The sequence below is a fragment of the Festucalex cinctus genome, chromosome 21 (assembly GCF_051991245.1).
Source record: "Festucalex cinctus isolate MCC-2025b chromosome 21, RoL_Fcin_1.0, whole genome shotgun sequence".
In the NCBI taxonomy this organism is placed as follows: domain Eukaryota; kingdom Metazoa; phylum Chordata; class Actinopteri; order Syngnathiformes; family Syngnathidae; genus Festucalex; species Festucalex cinctus.
The window spans coordinates 9,778,693-9,801,374 of NC_135431.1; the positions used below are offsets into that span (position 1 = coordinate 9,778,693).

Genomic DNA, 22,682 nt, shown 5'->3' on the forward strand with positions numbered 1-22,682 from the left:
CTAAGGAAAGTAGAGCTTTGTTTTATTGCTGAATAAAATGTTACATAACATTCGGAATAAAAATACATAAGATGCGTTAACACTGTTTAAGTTAATTACAAAAAGGGTAAACCGATTCATTCATTGAAAAAGCAAAACATTAAACTGGAGCTGTCGTACTCAAATGTCGTCTTTCAAGTTCAGACCTCACTGCTTGTATTTTAAGTAGGCAGTAGTACATTCTTAAAGAAGTCTTTCCACGGCGAACATTGCAGCAAATATGCACAGAGTCCTTGAACATTTGTCATGCTGCAGCACGGAATGCTCTTAAATAATTTCCACGTCCCACTTTTGGTGTGCTTTACTTGGATCCAGGGTGTTGAGAATCACTTGGTTTTTGTCATAATGATGACCTCCTGTAAAAAAAATTAAACAAAAAACACAAGAACATAATTGTTATGTACATCAAGAAAAGATGTGATTCATCTGCAGCGGAAAAGTAAAAAACAGAATAAAACAAAAGAAATGGATGACCCAAGACTTGCACGTGATATCCTCGTGTGCCAGTATTTTTATTTTATTCCACAAGGTGTCACTGCTGACAATGATGCACAACATTGCAAAACAAGGAACGACTTTCACCCTGCAAGGTTTGTAAGAAAGCTGCTGAGCAGGTTTGCAAATAAATTTCAACTGAAATAAGGATGATGTCACAATTTTCAATGAAATTTACTGAGCCTGTTTACTTGAACACAAAAGCTGTTGTATCTTTCCACTTAATGTTGAACAACTAGCTGGTTTTCATTTTTAGATAATCAGCTAAACAAACAAAATTTAAACTGCTTAGAATCTCATTTTCCTTTCGAAACATTGGTGAGATTTTAGACATATCTCCCTGTAGATTTTTGCCTATTAGACAAAGTGACATCAGAACCACAGTGGTGATTTTTCTGGCCAAAACATCACATTTGAGTAAGCCTGGTTTGTTAAAAAGTGATTATGAATAGCAACTGTCAGGATGTCAGCATCAAAGTGTGCAGAGTCATGTTTGCCTATTAAACTGCCTTTGAAAAGTAATCATTCAGCTCTCCCCGCTTGCTTAATAGCTAGCATCGAGCCACTAACGCTAGAACAGCTGTTAAATGCTAACAGATGCCGTATAAAACAATGTCAGCGTCCTTAACTCATTTACTCCCAATAACGTATACATGTTTTTTTTTAATGTTCTAAGTGTCCCAAAGACGTATTTATACGTTTTTTTATTTTATTTATTTATTTATTTTTTATTTTTTTATGCTAGAGCATATAGAAGGCTTTGATGCAGCCTCTCAACTGCAAAGAACGGTTGGAGAAATGGTAGTTATTACACAAACGGCCAGCAGGTGGCAGCAGAGCAAAGGAGATCAACCAGGGCCATCTGGAAAAAAAGCTCAATTACTTAGAATTTTAAATAGATTTGTGAAAACTGATGAAACTTAGGTCTTATCTAATGCTAATTGCTGCGAAACAGAAACAGATAGAAACATACTTTTTTTCCTGATGAAAGAAGAGACTTTAATCTTTCTTTTGATAGGTTCCATGCTTTTATAGCAATAGAACACAATATTCTGTGGGCCTTGCAAAATCAGTCAAAATGCAGTAAAACAGCCGGGAGCGAACGGGACTGCTTCTGTGAAAATGGTTGGTAGTGAATGAGTTAATTAGCAAGTGAACTTGATTTCAGGACGTATTGTTGACATCGGTGACGAGTCAAGTTAGCTGTTATGCCCCAACGTTGCCGGAAACAACTTCAAAATAAAAGCATACTAAGACATTGACGTCCATATATTATTTAGTAAGTCAAGCTTTAGTTTGAATTTGCGGGTACCTGGGGCAAAAAAAAAAAAAAAAAAAATCCTCAAGCATTTTTTTTTTTAAACAAGGTACTGGAATTACTCGTTTCACACCTTCATGACATTTTACATATAAACTTTTTTCTGACTTTTGAGTATTAATTGTTAGCCAGGCTCACCTTTAACTTCCAAGACCAGGTCAGGGGTCGGCATGTAGCGGATGAAGCCCTCCGGGGTGATACTCCACACGTGGTTGTCCACTTCTGGCATAAGACCGACACGGCTTCCCGCTATCGTCACACTGCCACTGGGACTCAGGCAGCACTCCTCAAGGAGCTGGAATACACGACGCCCACCCGCTCGTCAGTTCTGCTAGCCGAGTCATAATTTTTCCTCTCTTGTGTGGAATCAAAACAATCCCGTTACCTTGCAGTGAAGATGGCCGGCGCGGTAGAGCCAGATCTGCTCAAGACCGTGTGTCTCCTCGGCTTCTTGAATCCGAAGCAGTTTGACCTCTTCCAGATCGCCCGTCACGGACATCAAAAGCTGCGTTTGTCTGTTTCTTAACCGGAAGTGCACGTGCCTCTACGCAGAAAACACACAATCATAAATAAAGAGTCAGTGTGAAATAGGGATAGACCGATAATCGGCCCCGGCCGATATTTGGCATTTTGACAAATATCGGCATCGGCCATGTTTTGAATCTGAAGACCGATAAAGCTCACTGAGCAGGGGATACTTGCGAACGTAGCGAATTTGGGGTTTTCATCAGGATTTGTAAGATGTTCGCAGTCAGTTTTTATTTGTCGTAAACACATTTCGAACATATTCACACAATTTTTCACCGCGAAAATCTTTTTGAAACGTTTTTACGAACCCTAACAAAAACCCCAAATGAGCTACATTCACATGAATTTGTTACTCAGTGAGAAATTATATATAGTTTGAAAGAATTCCCCCCCCTCCCCATTTTACTGCAAATGAATATCGGCTTGAAATATCGGTTATCGGCCGACTTGACTACAAATAATCTGTATCGGTATCGGCCTTGAAAAAACCATATCGGTCTATCACGAGTGTGAAAGTATGGAGCATGTGGTATGACTTCAATTAGCACATGAGCTAGTTGAGGAAATGTACTGCATCTTCAAATGAAGCAGGTCTTGGGTACCTGTAACAGGGGGCGGAGCGATCCAATTTTATTCCATTTGCTGAACTGGCGCCAGTCGGGTACTTCACCGGGTTTGACCAAAATCTGAGCACCCCGATAGTTGATGCCCTCATATAATATCCACCTAACAACACAGGAAGGAAACAAAAACAACTATTAGGTAGCAGTCTATTTTTACACATGGATTACTGACATCTTTATGATTTGTAAATAGTTTTTTGTAAAAAATAAAATAAAATAAAAAATGCCAAGCGTTCCAAGGGTACCTAAAAATTAGGGCTGTCAAAATGAAATAGTTAACTCTACAGATTCAATTCTTTAGAGCGTTAAAAAACAAACAAAAAAACAGCTAACTCAGTTTTATTTACTTCCTGTTGCAGCCTATAAACTGCACCCTGCTGGAGTGTGCTGCTTGTGGGCACAACTAAAGCTGGAAGCAAAGTTATGAGAATTGTTACTATAAGAAAAAAAGTAGTTTTACAGGAGAAGAATTCTATTTAACTCATTCACTCCCAGCCATTTTCACTGAAGCAATCCCTTTCGCTCCCGGCTGTTTTTACTGGATTTTGACTGTTTGGGCAAGGCCCATGGAATATTGTGTTCAACTTCTATTGCTATAAAACAAATGGAACCTTCCAAAAGAAAGATTAGAGTCTCTTCTTTCTTCAGGAAAAAAAGTATATTTATATCTGTTTCCATTTTGCAGCAATTAGGATTAGAATATAGCTAAGTTTTATCAATATTCACATTCCTGGTGAAAACACTGTCAAAAAGAGCTTGTTGCAACATGGCCCTGGCTGATCTCTTATACTCTGCTGCCACCTGCTGGCCGTTTTTTGTAATAACTACTATTGTTTTAAGCCACTTCATGTCAGCAGCTGCATCAAAACCTTCTCTATGCTCTTGCAAAAAAACAAAAAAACGTGTAAATACGTTTTTGGGAGTGAAGGACAAAGTATTAAAAAACGTCTGTATACATGCACATCAGCAGCAGATGCATCGTCATCATTGTCAGACAGTGTTATCATGCTCAAAACGAGGCACTGGCATTGTTACTCCAATGTATAATGGCTTCACCTACATACATACAAAAATGTAGGTACTCCTGCGATGCAACACGGTTATGAATAGCTCGTGTAACAAAATACAAAATTGGCTTTAACAAAACCCACTCTGCAGTGAGCTGTGAGAGTCACACCAGGCAGAGAACTTGTAGATGGCCTGGCCACAGGCCGGATGAATGTACTCACATGCCCCCCTCCACCAGCACTGATTGGACCCGAGCGCAGCCCTCAGCCAGCTGAAGGTTGACGCATCCGTCCGTCAGCACCACCCGCTTCCCGCGTAGACCACAACGCTCGAAAAGAATAATGGAGGGCTGAGAGAACTCCTGCCAAAGGGGGAAAATGGTTTAAAAAAAAAAAAAACAGTGGGTGGAGCACTGTAGCCATGCAAATTCAAATGGAGATTTTTGTGTTTTGTATTTTTTCCCAACGTTACCGTGGAAACAGACAACACTCAGACTTTTGTACCTACTCGAGACAATTTTTTCTGACACAGGGCTGGCTAAAATCCTTGTAGTGGAAGATTTGTGGCACATTTAATGCAACAGGTACTATATATGTTCGATGCTACAAATTATTACTTTACTGTGTAGATTGAAAAAATGCCAGTAGCTTAGTCCAAAATAAAAATCCTTCCTTATTAAATACTTTTTGGACAGTTGTGACTAAAGTTACTTGTGTTTGGAACTAAACCATTGTTTATATTTTAGAAAATTGCTATTAACTACTATTAGTTAATCAACTTACAAAGCCGACAGTCTGTAACGAGAGGATGGTGGCACTGGCGGTGACGCAACCCATCGCCCTCACGTCTTGGTAGTTCCCTTCCTCCAGCAGATACATCCTGCCAATGAACTCCTGGCCTTCGAACGCCAGCCAGCTAAGAGACAGTGACATCAAATACACTCAAATGACATACACAAAGGAGTAACTTGAATTGATGTAAAGCCAGCATTTGAAGACGCTCACCTGCCCACCAGTATCTTGCAGGAGGCCACAGAGAAGCCTTGCTGCAAGGTAGCCACGCTGTCCTCCAAAGTGACGGCGGCGCCTTGAAAACCTGGCTCGGAGAAAAGCTGCGCCTGAGGACACGGAGCACATGGCGCATTACGACACGCCTGAACCATCGGCTGTGAGCTCCTCTCAAGTTTCTCTGATAGACAAACACCTACTTTGAACTTGGCCACGTTCTCAAAATCGTCCTGAAATACAACAACAGAGTTATTTATTACTTCTTCACATCATCAATACAGTCAATTTTCTTGTGATTTTCTGTGCAAAACAATGGAGACTCATCATGTGGTTTAGAGAAGAAGAAAAAAAACCCCATGATGAGTCATCAAGAGCATCTGACAAGTATTTTCCTCATTTAGTGGGCATTTCGTTTGTTCTGGATTTTTTTTTTTTCCTGTCACATGCTCCCAAAAACGGATCAACAATATAAAAACGTGTCATCATTTCCCCATGTCAAGTGAGGACACAAACAGAAAGAATGTGACTGGAGTCACATGCACTGAATGTCACTGAAACCAATTTCTATCAAGATTTTATTGTCACATAAGCTAAGAGCTATCCATTTTCAACAGCGCTTGTCCTTGGCGGGGTACACTATGTATTGGAATTCAATGACAAAAACTACATGAAAACAAAAAACATACCTAGAAACACCTATCTAAAATGTAAGTGAAAGCAGTAGCCAGAAGCAATAACATTTACAACATTAATACAAAAAAATAAATATAAATAATGTTTGATGTAACAATATGTTTGTACAATTAATATTAATAATTATATAAATAAATTAAACATTAATTGATTTATTTTCTTCCTATTGGAATTTACGCGACAAGCGACGTCATTAAATGCACCGCAAGCCCGGAAGTGACTTCTCCGCACTGTTCTAAATTAGCAAATTAGCATAAAAGATGCCACCTTGTTAAAGTGCAACACGAAATAAAGTGTAAACAACAACGTCTACAACGCCCGGAGACGAAGAGGAAAACGGTAAGATAATTAACCGTTTTGAAAATAATAAAATGTCCTCGTTTGTTTAGCGCCAGTTGAGCATGACAAGCACTCAGCGGACACTTAATTAGGTACACATGGGCAACCCAACAAAATGGTCGTTTAGTTAATAACGTTCTGTGGTGATTGGCAACGCCAGAAAAGTTATGATAAGTTAAGATATGTCAGAAGTACTGATACTTGTGCAAACAAACAACTTCTGGTAATTTGCCAGTGAATGTACTAAGTACGGAAGCTGTCAGTCCAAAAGTACACATTCACTTAATGTCATTCAGGACTGTAAAAGTACACAAGCCTTACCAGCACAACAGGCATTACTGAGGCAATTCGGTCCTGTACTGCCCCCCAGTCCTCTGGGGTCCCATACAAGCCTTTTTCCAGGATGTAGGACTCCCCACAAAAACCAGGCTCTTCAAACACCACCCAGCTAGGAAAGAAAAATATTTACTGTAATTGTGTTTCTATGTAGCAGATAAACTGTTTTCACGGAATATGTAGTTATCGGATGGTTAAATTTCCTTGTTTGACAACAATCAATTTAGTCATAAATGCTTCAAGACATGATTAATCAACAATCAATCCACACTCAGCCAAATTATGGCTATAAAAAGGCTGATTGTAATGACTGTATGATGAGGAACTTTGTCAGACAGAAGAGAAAGCGAGTCAACGTCAAGTATTGAACACTGTTTTCAGGCCTTCTGTTACAAAGAGCAGGTTTGTTCACTTGTTTACTAGCTCTATGTATTATTCACTATATAAATTATTCATTATTTTTAAATATTAACATTACAGTGCTATATTTCTAGCCATTAACAACTGTTAAGAACAGGGATTATACAATTACACAAGGGAAATCTTTGTTTTTGTTTTTTTAAATCATAATTAATTTTACCTGATTGCCTTACAAAAACAAGAATCTTTAAAATTTCACAGCCACACTGGTTGATATTTGGCTAAAAAGTTACTCAATAGATTTCAAGCCACTAAATTGTTTCAAATCGTATCGTTTGTATTGACACATTATCATCCTTGAATCAAATCGGCAACCACAAATAGTGAATTTAGGTTATATCCACCTCTCCATGTCTGTCTCCTCCTGGCAAATGTTTGGAGTCTTCTTTATGGATGACTCATTTAATTTGGCTTTCAAAGCAACCAAGGGCTTTGTTTACTTTTCGCGGCTTTTGTGCTTTGCTAGCATACAAGTCTAGTCTCGCACTGGCACGACAAATAAACGTGGTATGACAAAGGCGTGCCTGTGTGACAAAAACATGCTAACCACGCAAGAGTAAACGTTACGTGTCGTGAGAGTCCTGTTCCCTACAACGGAACTTAATGTTCCACATTCACTTCATGTTTATTCTCACTGGGTAGGCGGGAATCACCGAATGCATATTGCATATTTTTTCCTGGATTTATTGTACACTCCTCTTCCATATTTTGTTTATTCCCATTATAAGTGGTTATCGTAACAGCAACTTTACATAGACAGGAAGTTGAGGTGTGGCAGACTGAAAAAACTCAGCTAACCTACTTGTGTTGACATGCGCATGGGTGTGGTGCCGGTAATGCTGCCAACACACCTGCACTGTCCTGTAATCGCTAAGTTTGAACACAAGCATAGACCAAGATGGTACACAGGGAATGTGAAAATGTCTTAAAGTCCCAAATAAAGACTTACATATTAGTTAATGTCTTAATGGGGCATTGGGAATATTGGTCAATTGATGATGATTAATCACCTCTTCAAGCAATTCCGGTAAAAAACAAAAACATCTACTTACATGCCACTAATGACATCAACAGACTGCGTCTTGGTGCCATAGCCGGTGTCATCCATGTTCATAACGGGCACGATTAGGTCGATGTTGACCCCCCGGTCGCTGAAATTTTGGTTGCTGAACATTTTCAGGTGTGGTGACATGAAATCCTGTGACAGACATGAAAAGTTTTTTTTTAAATTCCTGGGATTGCTAACTTGTTCTGTTTCTTGTCGGTTTGCTTTCTTTTTCTTCCTTTTCACTCGGTAAATCCATTCAAACGAACAAAATAACACAATTTTTTTTTCTCTTAAAGGTTACGAAAATGTAAACAAGAAGGAAGAAGAATTTATCAGGTGACAGATCAGTTCAAGGTCAGATTCTTTATTTGCTACAAGTGAACCATGCCAGAGTATGTCTGGAAATGTACCAAGACCTTGTGCTCTGTGGTCTCAATGAAGTATACTTGAACTGTATATCGGTACTACAAAAACAGTGGTACATCAGTTTGGCAGATGATTAACATTTACTCCCAAAATTAGACGTAGACACAGATGTTTTGAGCAATTACTTAACTTTGTCCAAATCCTCTGAATCAAAATCAATTTATGGAGAAAAAAAAAAAAAAGTCAATTTAATCTGTTTCAGTAATAATTTGCAGCTGTAGTATAAATAAGTTGTAACTGAGATGTAGTTGAACCACTTAACTCATTTGCTCCCAATAATGTGTAAATACGTTTTTTGTAATGTTTTAAGTGTCCCAAAGACGTATTTATACGTTGTTTATTATTATTATTATTATTATTTTATGCTAGAGCATACAGAAGGCTTTGACGCAGCCTCTCAACTGCAAAGAACGTTTGCAGAAATGGTAGTTATTACACAAACGGCCAGCAGGTGGCAGCAGAGCAAAGGAGATCAACCAGGGCCATGTAGAAAAAAAGCTCAATTACTTAGAATTTTAAATAGATTTGTGAAAACTGTTTAAACTTAGCTCTCTTCTAATGCTAATTGCTGGAAACAGAGAGAAACATACTTTTTTTTTCTGATGAAAGAAGAGACTTTAATCTTTCTTTTGATAGGTTCCATGCTTTTATAGCAATAGAAGACAATATTCTGTGGGCCTTGCAAAATCAGTCAAAATCCAGTAAAACAGCCGGGAGCGAACGGGACTGCTTCTGTGAAAATGGCTGGGAGTGAATGAGTTAAGTATGCTAACAACGTAGCCACCTGGGCTAACGGCAGTTTGTACAGAGTGCACGTTCATGAGGGGTGCTACTTTGGTCAGGGATGCAATGGGGGAGCAGTGATGGGAGGCTACATTTAAATCTTGCTAACAGCTTCAACATGTTCACAGAGGGCAATTCCCAATGAGCTGAGGTTGGTAACGTCACAGCTCATCTGTTTTCATGTGACGTTCGCAAGCTGAGCCTTTAGGCACTGTGATGTCATTTTCAGTCGACAGCAAGTGGAGGTTCAAGATAATAATGGATAAAAACAGGTGTTGTTTTTCTTCGTAATTCATATTCCACAAACGTAATATTAATCAGAATAGCGTGTTTCGACTGGGGGGTGCATAGAACATTATGTAAAAAGAAAACCTTCAAGGTACTCACAGCCAGAATAGGTCGTAGTGACAGGATCTGTCCCGAGTCTCCCCAGTCGCTACAGTCCAGGTACTCTCCTTCCTCCAGCATGTACTGCTGTCCTTCAAATCCTTCCTCACTGTAGCCGACCCAGCTGGAAGATAATATAATTGCAATTGTTTTTTGGCTGATGGCTAAACGTCTGAAGATGCAGACAATGGTGACCAAACAGCTAAAGAACAAAAACTCACAATCCCCCAATTATCTTCAAAGAACCCACAGACTTCAGCTTGTGAGTGTCAGCGTTTGTTTCATCTCCTTCGCAAAAGCTGAAAACGTCACTGTCGATTTCCAAACAGGGACCTTCCAGTCCGGGTTTCTCATATACCAAAGCCTGGAAGAACAACAAGGGCAATCTTTTCAGCAAAGTTGACACATTGTACATGTTGGTTCATTAATTTACAATAAGATGCAGCATTATGTTATCCAACTACAACCTCAGTTTGTGGTCTTAGCAATTGAATTGCATGAGGATTAAGTTGAAAGCATGAATGTAATTCAGAATATACAGTATTCAAAATGTCCTTGTATATTTGATCTGTTATGAATTTCATCCCAAAAACCATTTGCTGAATCCTCTTTGTAAAATGTTGCAGAAAAGATAGAAAAAGAGGAAATTGCTGCACAGGCTCCTCTCAATCTTTAAAACTAATTCACTGCCAGACATTTGAGCATTTTGACATTTTCAAGACCCACAATATACACACTAAATAAATATACCAAATGAAAGATTAGACTCCGTGTTTGATATATATATATATTTTTTTTAATAATCAGTTGCAGAACAAAATCCAGCCACTTCTCCCATTAGACTCACAAACTGTGTATCTTAAATGGTGCATCGATGCCATCTACTGGTAGATGTGCATCATTAAAGTTGTGTCGAAGTTGAAATTTACAGTGGAGCAGCATCAGATACTCAGCCACCCACCCCCGTTGAAAAACGCACGTGACAAGTGTACTTGTTGATTGCAATGAATGATTTTTAAACTGAAAGGTCAAATGTTTAAGCTGCCTTACCTTAACTTCATTTGGGTTCTCCACTTTAAAACCACCCTGCAACAAATAGAACATTTCGATTATCAATTTGTCATGTATTTGGCAGCCTATATACGGGTGTTCACACCACATAGACTGTGAATACGAGGTCACATTGAAAGTTTTCACCAAGATTTCTTGTCCATTACTATGCTAGTTCTATGCCACTCGCAATGCAAAATGCTGACTTGCAAATGCTACAAACCATTTTAAGAGGTTTGAGAGATCCGACAAATGGCGAGGAGAAGCCCCAGGTCTCAGGAAAAGGGTACACTCCTGTTTCTAAAACAGCCAGCATTCCTTGGAAACCTGGATCACTGAACACCAACCACCTGGGAGCAGAAAAATAACAAACGCTTCTGTTAAGTTTTGCTTAATCATTAATTCTCAGAAAACATAATTAGCGGAATAAAAATCATGGTTATCCGTTAACTGGGACTCTCGTCCGACTGGACACCGGGATTGGTAATTTGTTAAAGAATTTCCCCTAAAAAAACATGCTATTATTTAGTTTCCAAAGAAGATGCCGCATGTAATGTACAAAAAAACCCACAGTTGTCATTAAGTTCCTTCAGGCGTTGGGCTCAAAGTGTCTCGCATGTCTGACTCACTGACGTGATTTAACATTTTCTCTTTTCTCCGCCACACCTTGTGTCTGTAACTCTCATTCCACCGCCTCACTTTCCAAGTGACCCCCCCTCAATCACCACCCCGAGCACACGCCTCCTGTCTTCTAACAGGCATCGGCACGATAGACATTCCTGCGTGAGCACCAATGACGGTTAAGCGACAGCGAGGAACGAGGAAGTTAGTGACGAGTCGACTACGATTCGTCTCGTATTTCGAGCATCCAATTGATTTCAAAGAAAAGAATGTACAGGTCTTAGAATGAATTGTGCCTTGGAAAAGCCAACGTTTCTCCCGTGGATCAATCTCAATAAGAGCTATGCGAGTATTTGTTGGAAGCATGGTCGATACTGTTTCACAAGACCGAGTACTTGGATCATTCTGAGCTACTTACACCCCAGAGTGAACTTGGATGGAAGCGGTGCTCAGCGGGATGCCAAATGAGCCGGTCTCTATGGCGTCATCGTGGTAAGGTGTTACTCTACCATGGCCCTCTGGTTCCGTGAACAGATCAATATGAGGTGTGCCGTAATCCTGCAGAGTAAAATGGAACAAAACACCAATTATCACCGCTGGTCCATGTTCCGTTCCTTAAATCACTCATTGGAACTGGAATTAAGTGACCGGGTCTGTTTTTACATTTCGCTGTCCCGGAACCCACCGTGAATACAAATGTAGCAATATATTGTCTATTAGTAATAAGTCTGGGTCCATGTGTGGTCATGATAACATAACAAAAAGGTCAGAAGAGGTGGAATCATTTAAGCAGCGCACTTACACGGACGGCAAGTCGAATCGAGCCAATCAGCATTGGCGAGGTGTTGTTTGGCTCGGGTTCTGCCCACTCGTTTGTCAATTCGAGGCCCCCCTCCTCCAAAGCGATACAGCGTCCCTGAAAGTCTGGCTTCTCGTACAGGATCCAGCTGTAGGGAAGAAAGCCCTCTCGAATCAGTGGAGAAGCACATGATTGAATCATTTATATTTGATCGTAATAAAGTGCTTAGGCAAGCCATTTTTCAATGCAAATACTCTGACCAACTACAGTAAACTAGCACTTTCTGTTTTGCAACAAGTTGTTTTACTGGGTTGACTGGGCTCTTGGCCACTTTGTTTATTGGTTGCCTCAGCAAATTGCTGCAGTTTGCCAGACATGCTGGTTACTGCTGTTTGTTTTCATTCCAATTTCCACTCTGAAGCTGAAACAATGCATGTGTTAGGAACGTATGAGCGAACTTGATCCAATGTGATCGGCAAATGCCACAACAATCAGAGATCATCGGAAACTTTAGACTTTAACTTATATCATTTTAACATTGTTTGGGTCCGGTATCTTCTTCACTCATTGACATTTCACTTATCTCAGCCTCTCATCTCTTCACGCAACACTGATTTCCTAAAAGCATCCGACACTACCGATTGGAGCCGAACTTAAGTTTGCATTTGGTTTGATTTAACATGCCTAAAGAATCTAAGATTATTACTACTTACCATCCTCGTATGACTTTCACAGATATAATACTTGAGAACTGCAGATGTGTCGCATCTTCTACATCCCTGTAGATCTCATAGACTTGCCCGCTGAACTGCGCTTTCTGGAACAATAAAATCTGTGGAAAGACATTAAACCAAGACTTTATTAACTAGTCTGAATTATATCAGTTATCTCCATTTAACCAATTACCTAAGGAAAATAATTTGTCAATTGCATGTTTTTCAGTGAGATGAATTTTCAAACAACAAACAAAAAGGTTAGGTTTGTTGCTAGAACTTTTTACAGACAACTTGTCGCTTCAAAAACAAAACTAAAACATCTTAGTCACGGTCATCAGCAATGTTTTGACTAGTGGAGTGCTTTGAGGTTGGACCTCATAAGCTAAGTAGGATATTTCCACCTTCCCAGCAGTTTCAAATGCAGCATAAGAGCTTATTCACGTCTAAAACTATAACCATGACTAAAATAAGTAACGAGCCCTCAGAAAGTTCAGACTTCCATCCCAAGGTCTACTGTATACTTTGGCAAACCTTAAATTTGTCATTTACTAGGTAATAGGGGTGTTAAAAAAAAAAAATCGATTCGGCGATATATCGCGATACTACATCGCGCGATTCTCGAATCGATTCAATAATCGGCAGAATCGATTTTTTTTTTTTTGAATTTTTTTTTTTTGAATTTTTTTTTTTTTTTTTTGAATTTTTTTTTTTTTTTTTTTAGGATTCACACCTTGAGCATGGAAGAATGTTATATGAACGGCACATTAAGCCTTAATATTTTTATTTTAATGCTGTTCAAATGTGAAACAGATTGCAAACTGTTTGTGTACAGTGGCTCACGGTTATAAGCCTCAAGTTTTAGATACATATATTCATACAAATCTTACAGTGTACATGTACAAATTTACTGATAGTATTTTCTAAATTTGAATGGAAAAAAATCGCAACAATCGACTTATAAATTCGTATCGGGATTAATCGGTATCGAATCGTGACCATTCGTATCGGGATTAATCGGTATCGAATCGAATCGTGACCTGTGAATCGTGATACGAATCGAATCGTCAGGTACTAGGCAATTCACACCCCTACTAGGTAATATATAAAAATCCGTAGCATTAAACAAATGGAATACTTTTACCAAAGAAAACACAACCTTCTTGGCAGATGTAAATAAACGTGTGGCCAAAATATTTTCATTTCAACTGTAATGAAGTGTCTCATGTTTACCAGCACACTGGCAGCCCAGATTTCCATGACAATAATCACATCCAGCCTTGCACCGAAATGTTCTTTTAAATGTATTTATACCCCCTAGCACAACATATGAAAAGCAGATGTTTTCACAGCGCAGCAAGTCAGTCTTTCCAGAGATCCTTCCAATCTCAGTACAATTGAATGTGGTCAGTGTTGCAAGTACTGTACCTTTCCAGGTCGCTTATGAAATCCCGGGGCAGTCCTCGCCTAGGAGGCAAAAGCAGAGGCATTAGCATGACACAGTATGTGGAGAATGACAAATATCTGCAAGAGAGGCCGGTCTGCATTTCTTTGTGCCACATTGATTGGCCTAACCTTTTCATTCTGCCGCCTGGGACAGCTGTGGGTTCACTTAAGTTTGTTTATGCACTATTCTCTCATGTTTCCAGGAAACAACATTCTAATCAAACACTGGAACTCGGTATTGACAGCAGATGATTAAGTGCTGAATGTATAGCTACCCGATTATTTCATTTTAAGCATGTGCTTGGACAAAGCAACATGTTGGCAAGGCCTTTGTGACATTTAATGAGGTTTTTCAAATTGTCTTGCAGATCTTGAAATGCAAATGATTGTGAGCTGTAGGCAGCAGCACAGTGTAGTCTTTGTCAATGGCTAAAAGTCATCCCCCTGGACAAAAGATCCGCTGTTTTTGTAAATAGAGAAGCTTATGTTGCAACTAATGATAACTCTAAACAGTCAAATGGTGTAGCTTTCCCATGTACAAATTGTAATTTCCTTAAATGCTCATCTCACAGTGTCGAAAGCAGATCAAGTTCCCAAGGAAACAAAACGGATACACGTACATCGATTTCCTTCAAAATGTCAATGGTTTAGTGCTTTTTCAAAAAAAGATGGCATACTTACATGATGAGTATGTATCCTCTGAGTCAGAGGCTGCTTAAGCTCTGAGTGAGCTGGGTAAATTTGAGGTGAATTTCCATTTCCTTTTCCAAAAGCTAGAGGCACAGTATTAGGGAGTTCAGCTTCCGGCACAGAAGCTGGAGTTGACATTTTTGCAGTAACCTAATGAATAAACAAAACAACATCTGAAGCCAAAAGTGTTGTGACTATTACACACATTTTGTTGTACTTCTTAATCCTTAAAACGTGTTATGCGGACATCACATTACTTCAGAATAGTGTCGAGAAACGAACCTCTGCTTTCATTTGCAGCTGCCCCTGCATGCTCTGCCCTGTATTTGCCGGTTCCCGAGGGAGGTACTTCTCTAAATAGTCAGGCAGCTTGATGTCGTTAAAGGAGGGAAATGGAGGACCTGAGTCACCAACCACAGCCTCTGTAGGCTGGTTTTGGTCTCTCCATTGCGTGGTGAAATTTTCAGCAAATGAACTGGTGGCAGTCTGAGTAGGTGAGGTTGGCTCTGATGAAGGGCTGAGCTGGGGGGATGCATCTCGAGAGTTATTACTTTCTGACAGTGCCTGAGCCCCATTTCTTCTCCCCCTGGTGCTGGGGTTGGTGAGACTGCTAAGTACGCAGCTTCCCTCCAAGCGAGACTTCACAACAATATGATCATCTTTCTCCTCCTTGCTTTTCTCCTGATCCTTCTTAGGGGTCTTGTCTTTTAAATGAGAAGAAGCATCCAGACTACTGATCAAAAGACACCTATCAGCTATACTCACCCGAGCAGGCTTAGCACCACTTTTGCTTTCTGGGTTTTGAAGCTTAGCTAACAGGCCCGGGCTTGTGTCAAAGGTCCGATTTTTCTTCCTAAGACCAAATTTAAACTCGTCTGGGTCAAACGTCTTCTCAAAGTGGGCTTCCTTGATGGCTGGCATTGCAAATGGAGGCTGAGGTGGCCGGAGTGGGTTGTGTTTACGAGGTGGTAGGGAAAAGGGAGCACAAAGCTTCTGGATCTTCTCAATAAAATCTTCATCATCTAGTTCATCATTGTCAAGAAGATTGCTCTCGCTGACAGAAGCACTCAGCTTGGTCCCTGGGAGTTTAAGTCTCTGTTTGGGAAAGTCTACATCAAGCCAACTTGATGGAGCGTCCTGTTGTAACGAAGAATCATCTCTGCTTAGTCCACGCGGAGAATGCAGCCTCTTAGGGGATGACTGCTGAACTGAGTCCAAATTCAGCTTTTTAGAGTTTGGGGAAGTTGATACTTTTGGAGTTGGACTCGGCTTGTTATTTACTGGTTCGTCTTTGACTTTATCAAGTTGTGAAGGAAGATCACCGTTAACAGTAGGTGGCTGTTCAATAATCTCTGGTGAATTAACCCCTTTCTTATAGGTCTTCCTTTTAACAATATCTGTAGTGCTGGAAAGGCTGCTGTCAGAAGAACTTTGTTTTTTGTCTGAGCCTTTGAATGGAGGAAGATCACTTGTGCTCACTGTATTATTTAGTTCCTCAAACTGAGGGCGACTCGGTTTTGTAAAAGGGACTTTAACTTCCACAGCCTCTAACTTTTCTGTTGAGCTTTGAACCTTACTGCCCTGGCTTTTTTCATCATTGTTTTGAACAGAAATATGAGTAGAGTCTGTATTGTCAGTCCGTGCACTTATCAGCACAGGGGGGTCATGAGAGACTATTGCAGTCACTTGCTCAGGCTTTACGCTGGCAAACTCAGCACCACTGCCTTCAGGTTTTTTTGAGGCCTTACTGAGAGGCCCCTCCAGTTTTTCCACAGGTGCACAATCAGGCTGTGGTTCCATGATAATCTTTGGTAGTTTATGTTCTCTTATGGCTCCTCCTAAAGATTTTGTTGGTATCACAGGTCCATGTGCAGGTCTTTCTTCCTTGGCAGACACTTGAGCACTTTTTTTTCTGGTCTCCTGAGTGACAACAGTGACCTTAGCCATCGCTGGATTTGTTGTGGAAGTCTGATTGACATTTTTTGTTAAAGTTGGGAGTTTTGAAGCTCTTTCTGTGTTTTCTAACTCTGATTTGTTAGCATTTTCACTCGGCCTTGTATCCTCTTTTAACTCTGTTGGATTTTTCTCTTTACCCATTGCCACACTCTCGTCTGTCCCTGAATGTTCTTGTCTGCACTGCACTGTTGTTGTTGTTTGAGTTTGTGTTTTGTCTGATTGGATAAGCTTTTCTTGAGTTTCTTTGTTTTTATCTTCAGTTTGTCTGTTATTGCCCTGTGGCCTTTCTAATTTGTCAACAGTTGTACTCCCACTCTGACTTGTTGGCTTTGTTTTCAAATTTTGGTGTGGCTGCGCATGTTCTATGTCTTTTTTACTGGGCCGAAAGGTTTTTAGTCTACTTGTTGGTAAAGGCTGCATATGTGGTTCCACATCTATTTTTGGACATTCAGCAGGTGGGACCAGCACCACGGAGCCAGGTTGCTCAATATGCTGTTCAGCTGACTGTGAAAGGGAAGCCGATTTTTCCTCTGCAGCATTTTTGATCTCCTGTTTGGTTGACAGAATTTCTCTCTCTGCCTTTGCCTCATTTTGGCCCGAACTAACGGAAACCTTGTCAAAAGGTTTCTTTGTTTTCCTGTTAGAAGCACCAATATCAGGTTCATCTTTATTAACAGATGTTGGTTCAGGTAAAGCCTCTACTCTATTGACCAGTTTATCAATGTCTTTATCTTGAGAAGTCAACGGTTTCTTGGAAATGTCAGATTCTTTTACAAATGTACGCTTATTGCATATAATTCCTTCTACTTCATCAGGTTGTAGAAAAACTGCATCATCAACCTGGCTTTCTTCAGAAGTCGTATCTTGCGTAATCGGATTTGGCTTGCTTTCCCGATTTTCGCTAACTGGACTAGTAGCCTCCTTGCTTTTTCTTCGCTTAGGGCGAGACCCTGATTTGCTAGTGGCTTTGGACCGTGTACTTACATTATTGATCAGTGTTACATTATCACCTGTGCCTTTCGTTGCAATACTTAGTTCTATAGTGTTAGATTTCGTACCCTGATCTACTGTCTTTGAGGTCTGTGTGCCATGTTGTTCCACAGGTGTGGAACCTTTCACCATCACAGCAGTTGTATCCTGTCCATCGGGTTTTAGTGTTATCCCTGTCATTGCTTTAGTATCCAGTTTACCCTGACTGTCGGGTTTTGGTGACTTTAATGCAGTGGTTACCACAGATGTGGTTGATTTATTTGTAATTCCTGTCTTTGCTGACTTTTGAGGCAGCATTGATTTAGCAATTTTTGCCGATTCCTCCGTAAAGTTCCTCGCTCTCTCTTTAACAGTCAGCGTAATCTCATTTTCGGGTGGCACAGGGCTTGAACTCGCAGCGCCAAATCGCTCAGCTGATTTTGACCTCTGCGTGGATGACAAAAAATCAGCTGTGAGCTTCCCAGTAGCTTGCCTAGCAGGAGAGACATCAGCGCTCCTAGGATTTCGGAAAGTTCTTTTGAGGCCCTTCACAGCTCCCTGGCGCTCAAATAAGTTGATCTTATCAGCAATTCGGCCAATGACTGGTTTCTCCTCTGGTTTCTTGTCTTGCCCCCTGCGTATGATAACAAACTCGAATTACTGGTAACAGAAAACTTGCACGTTGCAGAGTTTGGAAACATTTAAACTTAATTATTTGGTAAATGTATATGTAGTATAAATGACTTTGTGTGTCGAAAACACTTGTCCTTTTTGTATAGTGTCCAAGTGCTTTAAAGTTGTTGAGAAAACTAGATGGGTAGGTTAAATTGTTTCCACACCCGTTGTATTGTTTTTAAAATGCATTCCGTGCAAGCAATGAATTTAAGTCACGGTCAAACTTTTTCATTATGTAAAAGGTTATTGTTCACTTTTATATTCTTCACCAATCACATTAAAATAAAAACTTACCTTTTATCAGTTTCTTTTTTCGGCTCTTCCTTGGCTTCATGTTTGTCTTGGTCCGGTACCAACTTAAATTCTGGCTCCACTTCTTCTATACTCTTCTCAGTGTTCAAAGGCACATTTTTTGAAAAAAGTTTCACTTCACTCCGAGAAACTTTAATACTTCTCCGTTTGGACTCTGGTGTCTCTGTCTTCCTCTCCACTTTATAAAAACTGTCGTCGTCCTCCATGTTTGCACTGCCATCAACGGCGCATGTAAGACGGGTTTCAGTGACTGATCTTAATGAGCCCTGGATTTTGTCTGCATACTTAGGACAGGAAGTGTCATTTTCCACACCTCCAGGTGAGGCCAGTAAGGTGAGGTTGTCCTTGGAGGAGGAGTCTAAAGGTTGCTCTTCACCATGACACTGTGCACTTTCTCCCTGTGGGCTGGTGATTGAGCTGTCAGATGAAGGGAATCCTTCTTGACCAGGTTGGACATTGGGAGGCGTTTTTCCCTGAGGGCTGCATGCTCCATCTCCCTGAAAGTTCTTCCTTGCTTTCTTCTTAGCAGAGTTTTTACGGCCCATGTTGCCAGCCTCTGTTTGCTCTGTGTCTAGTTCAAGCTCCAACTGCCAGTTTTTGTGTAATGTCTGCGACACTCCCTCCTGTGGCAAAACCACAGGCTTCAAATTTGCTTGTGCGTTTTCGTCCGCTCTTTCACTTGAGCTCCGTGACAAATCAAAACTTGGCGACTTCAGTGATTTAGATTTCGATAAGACCGGTAGCTTTTTCTCAATCGTGGTGCGGATCACTTCCTGTCCCGTCGAGGTGTCTTGCCCACAGTGAGTCACACTGGTCTCCTCCAGGTACACATGGAGTTTCTTTCCTGCCTGGGCCTTTCCTGGTTTCTGGGTCAAAGGCTTGGAGCTAACCCGGTCAGAGTTCCATACCACACCCTGCTCAGAGGAGGAGGCAGTGGATAGCTCCGTCAAATGACAGGCAGTCCTGTCAGAATTCCCGCTCAGCGAAGTACCATGGCAGCCCTCCTTGGCCTGCCCTATTCGCTTCTTTTTGCTGAGTAAATACTCCTCCTCTTTAGGCGGAGTCTCTCTGATGCTCACAACAGTGCCTTCTCTGTGGGTAGACTGTGTGGCGTCCACCTCTTCAAAGCGGAAAATGTCTCTTGAGGGACCCAGTGGATTGGGTTTGGATCTTTGTTCCTTCTCCTCCCGTGTGGGTTTCTTTGCCTCGGCTTGTGTGGATTCCTCACAAGACTCTCCCTCTGACTTGACTGTCTGATCACAAGTGGGGGGTGAATTTGCAGTTGGACTTTTTGGACTCCTTCCCTTCCATGGAGAAAGCCAGTTTCCGATTCGGCCCAAGACCCCAGGACTCTGTTGCTCTTCTGAGTTCTCAGACTATGGCAAAGAAGACAAATAACTCACTCAAATGGCATTCAACACTATTATTTAAAAACAAACAAAGAACAACATGCACATTTAAGGCATTACTTGGAAACGGCATATAAGCGCATATCATATATGTTGTCATTGCACAATTGAAAGCAATGCAGGTTCAGGAGATTTTTTTTTATTTTATTTTATTTATTTATTTGTTTTTTTTCTCAGTATGGCCATGCATCTCTCGGCATAGAAAGGACATGCAGGAGGGCATATAACCTGAAAGCTTACCGTTGTAAATACCATATCATTCAGACTCTTTATGTAGGTTGTGAACATTTTGGTTTAGAACATAAACTCCTACAGACCATAAAACAAAGACATAAGAATGGAAGTGATATAAGAGCAGAAAATAATCCCAACCAGGATATTTTGCCAGAGCAAAGTGACAGATCAATCCGTAACTTTGTATCCATGAGGAACTCACCCTTTATCAAACTTCAGCTGTAAACCTTTTTTCCCTCCTTGAACAGATTAGCTGCCGGCAGCGAGTGCAGGCCGTGTTTCGCACACGGGCGCGTAACCCACCGACAAATGTGTCGCATTTTAGTCCATCTGCTGAAGACCATCCACAACTGTACAAGAACGCTAGACTGTGGCATGTGAGAAATTCACTGCTGCTGCTGAAGTTCTGCCCCCTTCCAGCTCATGCAGCTGTGCGGTTATGTGATGCCTTCAGTGCGCCTTGTTCCAAAGACTTTTACAAATCAAACCGGTCAGGTAGCAAACAAACTATGCCATAAAATAGTCTTCAAGAGTCTAGCGAGGTATGTTGTTTATGTTGGGGAAACATTGACTGATGTCTGCAAGGTAGATTAAATGCTTGTATTTTTTGGTTCAAAGTATATATTTTTTAAAAGGTGGAGCAATGAAAACTAGATTCTGTTTTTACACATTTGTCCTGGGATCTAATTACTGTCATTATTTCAATTAGTATGAACCTTGTGGTGCGGTTTTGTTGAATATTCTAGTAATGCCAAGTCCAAGAAGTGTTTCACTTACATTTACATGAAACGTCATTTGTAATATTTGAAAATGCATTAAGATTGAAATTTATTTTTATTTTTTTTAATTAATTAATTAATTTATTTATTTTTAAACCGTCAGTAAAGGTGCGCCTAACTTTTGCCATAAATGCCTGTTGGACTGATTTTTAATTTTTTTTCTTTTTTCTTTTCTTTCTTTCCCCCAAGCATTTGAACGCAGCAGGAGGCAGAGCTCCTTTCCGTTGGAGGAAATGACGCACCGGGCTCCAGCTTCTCCCCAATGTGCTTGCGCTTGTTTTATTTGGCGGTTTGACTCTGCCATTTAGCAGATGCACTTTTTTTTTTTTTTTAACCCCTAAACCACCGACCAAATTTGTACATGAAACAAACAAATACGATTGAGGCTTGTGTGTTGTTTTAACACAATTTCAAACGAGTCTGATCACTGTGCCTCACAGGTCTGTTAATTATTATAGCACACCGAGTTGTGTTTACAGTTTAAACATTGCACAGCTCAGCTTTGGCGACACACTCCAACAACCGCGATAAAAATGGGTTATTCAAGTTGTAAAACTTTGATTCTTAACGCGGAGCAGTATGCGTGCAAAAACAAATCATTCTTGCGCAATTCATCTCCAAAGTCCAACCGCACGAAGTTGATTCCCTTCCAAACTAGCAAGTTTGACGGTCTTACCATGATCACACTGGTCTCCGGCAAGTCCCCCTCATGGACTGAACTGCGGTGTCCGCTACGCGCGATGAATATTTAGTATGCATCACACAACGAAACCGCCTGGCTTCAAGCTTCGGCCGGCCGCAGTTCGTCGCTATTAAGTGTCATTAGGAGTGCATATTGTCAGGAGTGTTACTTGTCTTCCGCTGTAATGAGGGAGCGCGGTTGCAAATGGAATCTGGCCGACCCAGCTCACACACCCCGGGGCGTCCTGTCATGGCGCAGGCACACGCACGAAACACACAATAAGGTTTGTTGTGGACATATCCAGACAGACAATTTTTTTTTTTTTTTTTTTTTTTTTGGTACTTGATTGTATAGCTATATCATTCTTGAAGGCAAAGGAGTACCAAACTTCGTCTTGCTGTCATTAAAAAGACAAAACAAAAAAAACGCTAATGTATGGCTCCCCCTGCAGGAGTGAACATTAAATTTTAGGTACACTGCAAACCGTTCAGGTAAACTTAATTTAACCTCTAAACTTTTGACTGCAAATGTCCGCTCTATTTCAGTACTCTTTGCACAACCTGCTTATTCTAAAAAGGAGCTGTATAACTGTTGTGAATTTTGTCGTTCAACTTCTAGAGAACAATAATTTGTGCAAACAATACAGAACCACTCAAGTCTTAGACATTTGCATTTAAGTTTTGAGAAGGCAAATTAAGTACACCTAAAAGTTGAAATAAAATTTGGATTCATTTAAATTGAGGACTTACTGCCCCGTGCATGAAGCTGATTTTATATTTATTATTTTTTATTTTTATTTGAAAGTCAGTTGCGACCTTGCGACCCCAATGAACACAAATGGGAAAATAGATGGATGCTAATAATAATTAATAATAATAATGCTTTATATTGAAAATA

The 22,682-nt window shown here is 40.4% G+C and overlaps 1 protein-coding gene and 1 long non-coding RNA gene across 3 annotated transcripts; one reads left to right on the top strand and one right to left on the bottom strand.

The window, feature by feature from the left end:
* Position 1: 1 nt before the first annotated feature.
* On the bottom strand, positions 2 to 22,028 carry LOC144010021 (uncharacterized). Of its 2 annotated transcripts, XM_077510093.1 has the most exons (23): positions 20,527 to 20,708; positions 20,331 to 20,399; positions 18,664 to 20,057; positions 15,052 to 18,328; positions 14,761 to 14,919; positions 14,062 to 14,100; positions 12,634 to 12,752; positions 11,924 to 12,068; positions 11,540 to 11,679; positions 10,724 to 10,850; positions 10,501 to 10,536; positions 9,672 to 9,814; positions 9,451 to 9,574; positions 7,859 to 8,004; positions 6,372 to 6,498; positions 5,219 to 5,248; positions 5,016 to 5,128; positions 4,794 to 4,926; positions 4,233 to 4,372; positions 2,983 to 3,106; positions 2,238 to 2,396; positions 1,991 to 2,147; positions 2 to 395 (listed from the first exon to the last, which is right to left on the bottom strand). In XM_077510093.1, the coding sequence occupies exons 2-23, from the start codon at positions 20,376 to 20,378 to the stop codon at positions 307 to 309; spliced, it is 6,969 nt and encodes a 2,322-aa protein (XP_077366219.1). In that variant the 5' UTR covers positions 20,379 to 20,399; positions 20,527 to 20,708; the 3' UTR covers positions 2 to 306. The 2 variants fall into 2 exon arrangements, with proteins under 2 accessions (XP_077366219.1, XP_077366220.1); XM_077510094.1 differs by lacking the exons at positions 20,331 to 20,399; positions 20,527 to 20,708 and adding an exon at positions 21,780 to 22,028.
* LOC144010026 (uncharacterized) lies at positions 5,920 to 22,046 on the top strand. The gene is made up of 3 exons (XR_013281123.1): positions 5,920 to 6,050; positions 8,151 to 8,208; positions 21,293 to 22,046. It is a non-coding gene; the product is annotated as an uncharacterized LOC144010026 (long non-coding RNA).
* Positions 22,047 to 22,682: the final 636 nt, after the last annotated feature.

Excerpts from the sequence above, each read along its gene's own strand:
- LOC144010021 (XM_077510093.1), bottom strand. The coding sequence starts at position 20,378 with ATGTTCACAACCTACATAAAGAGTCTGAATGATATGGTATTTACAACG. Across the intron at positions 12,069-12,633 it reads GTGAAAGTCATACGAGGATG|CTGGATCCTGTACGAGAAGC; the intron begins GTAAGTAGTAAT and ends TCTTCCCTACAG. Across the intron at positions 4,927-5,015 it reads TGCAAGATACTGGTGGGCAG|CTGGCTGGCGTTCGAAGGCC; the intron begins GTGAGCGTCTTC and ends ACTGTCTCTTAG.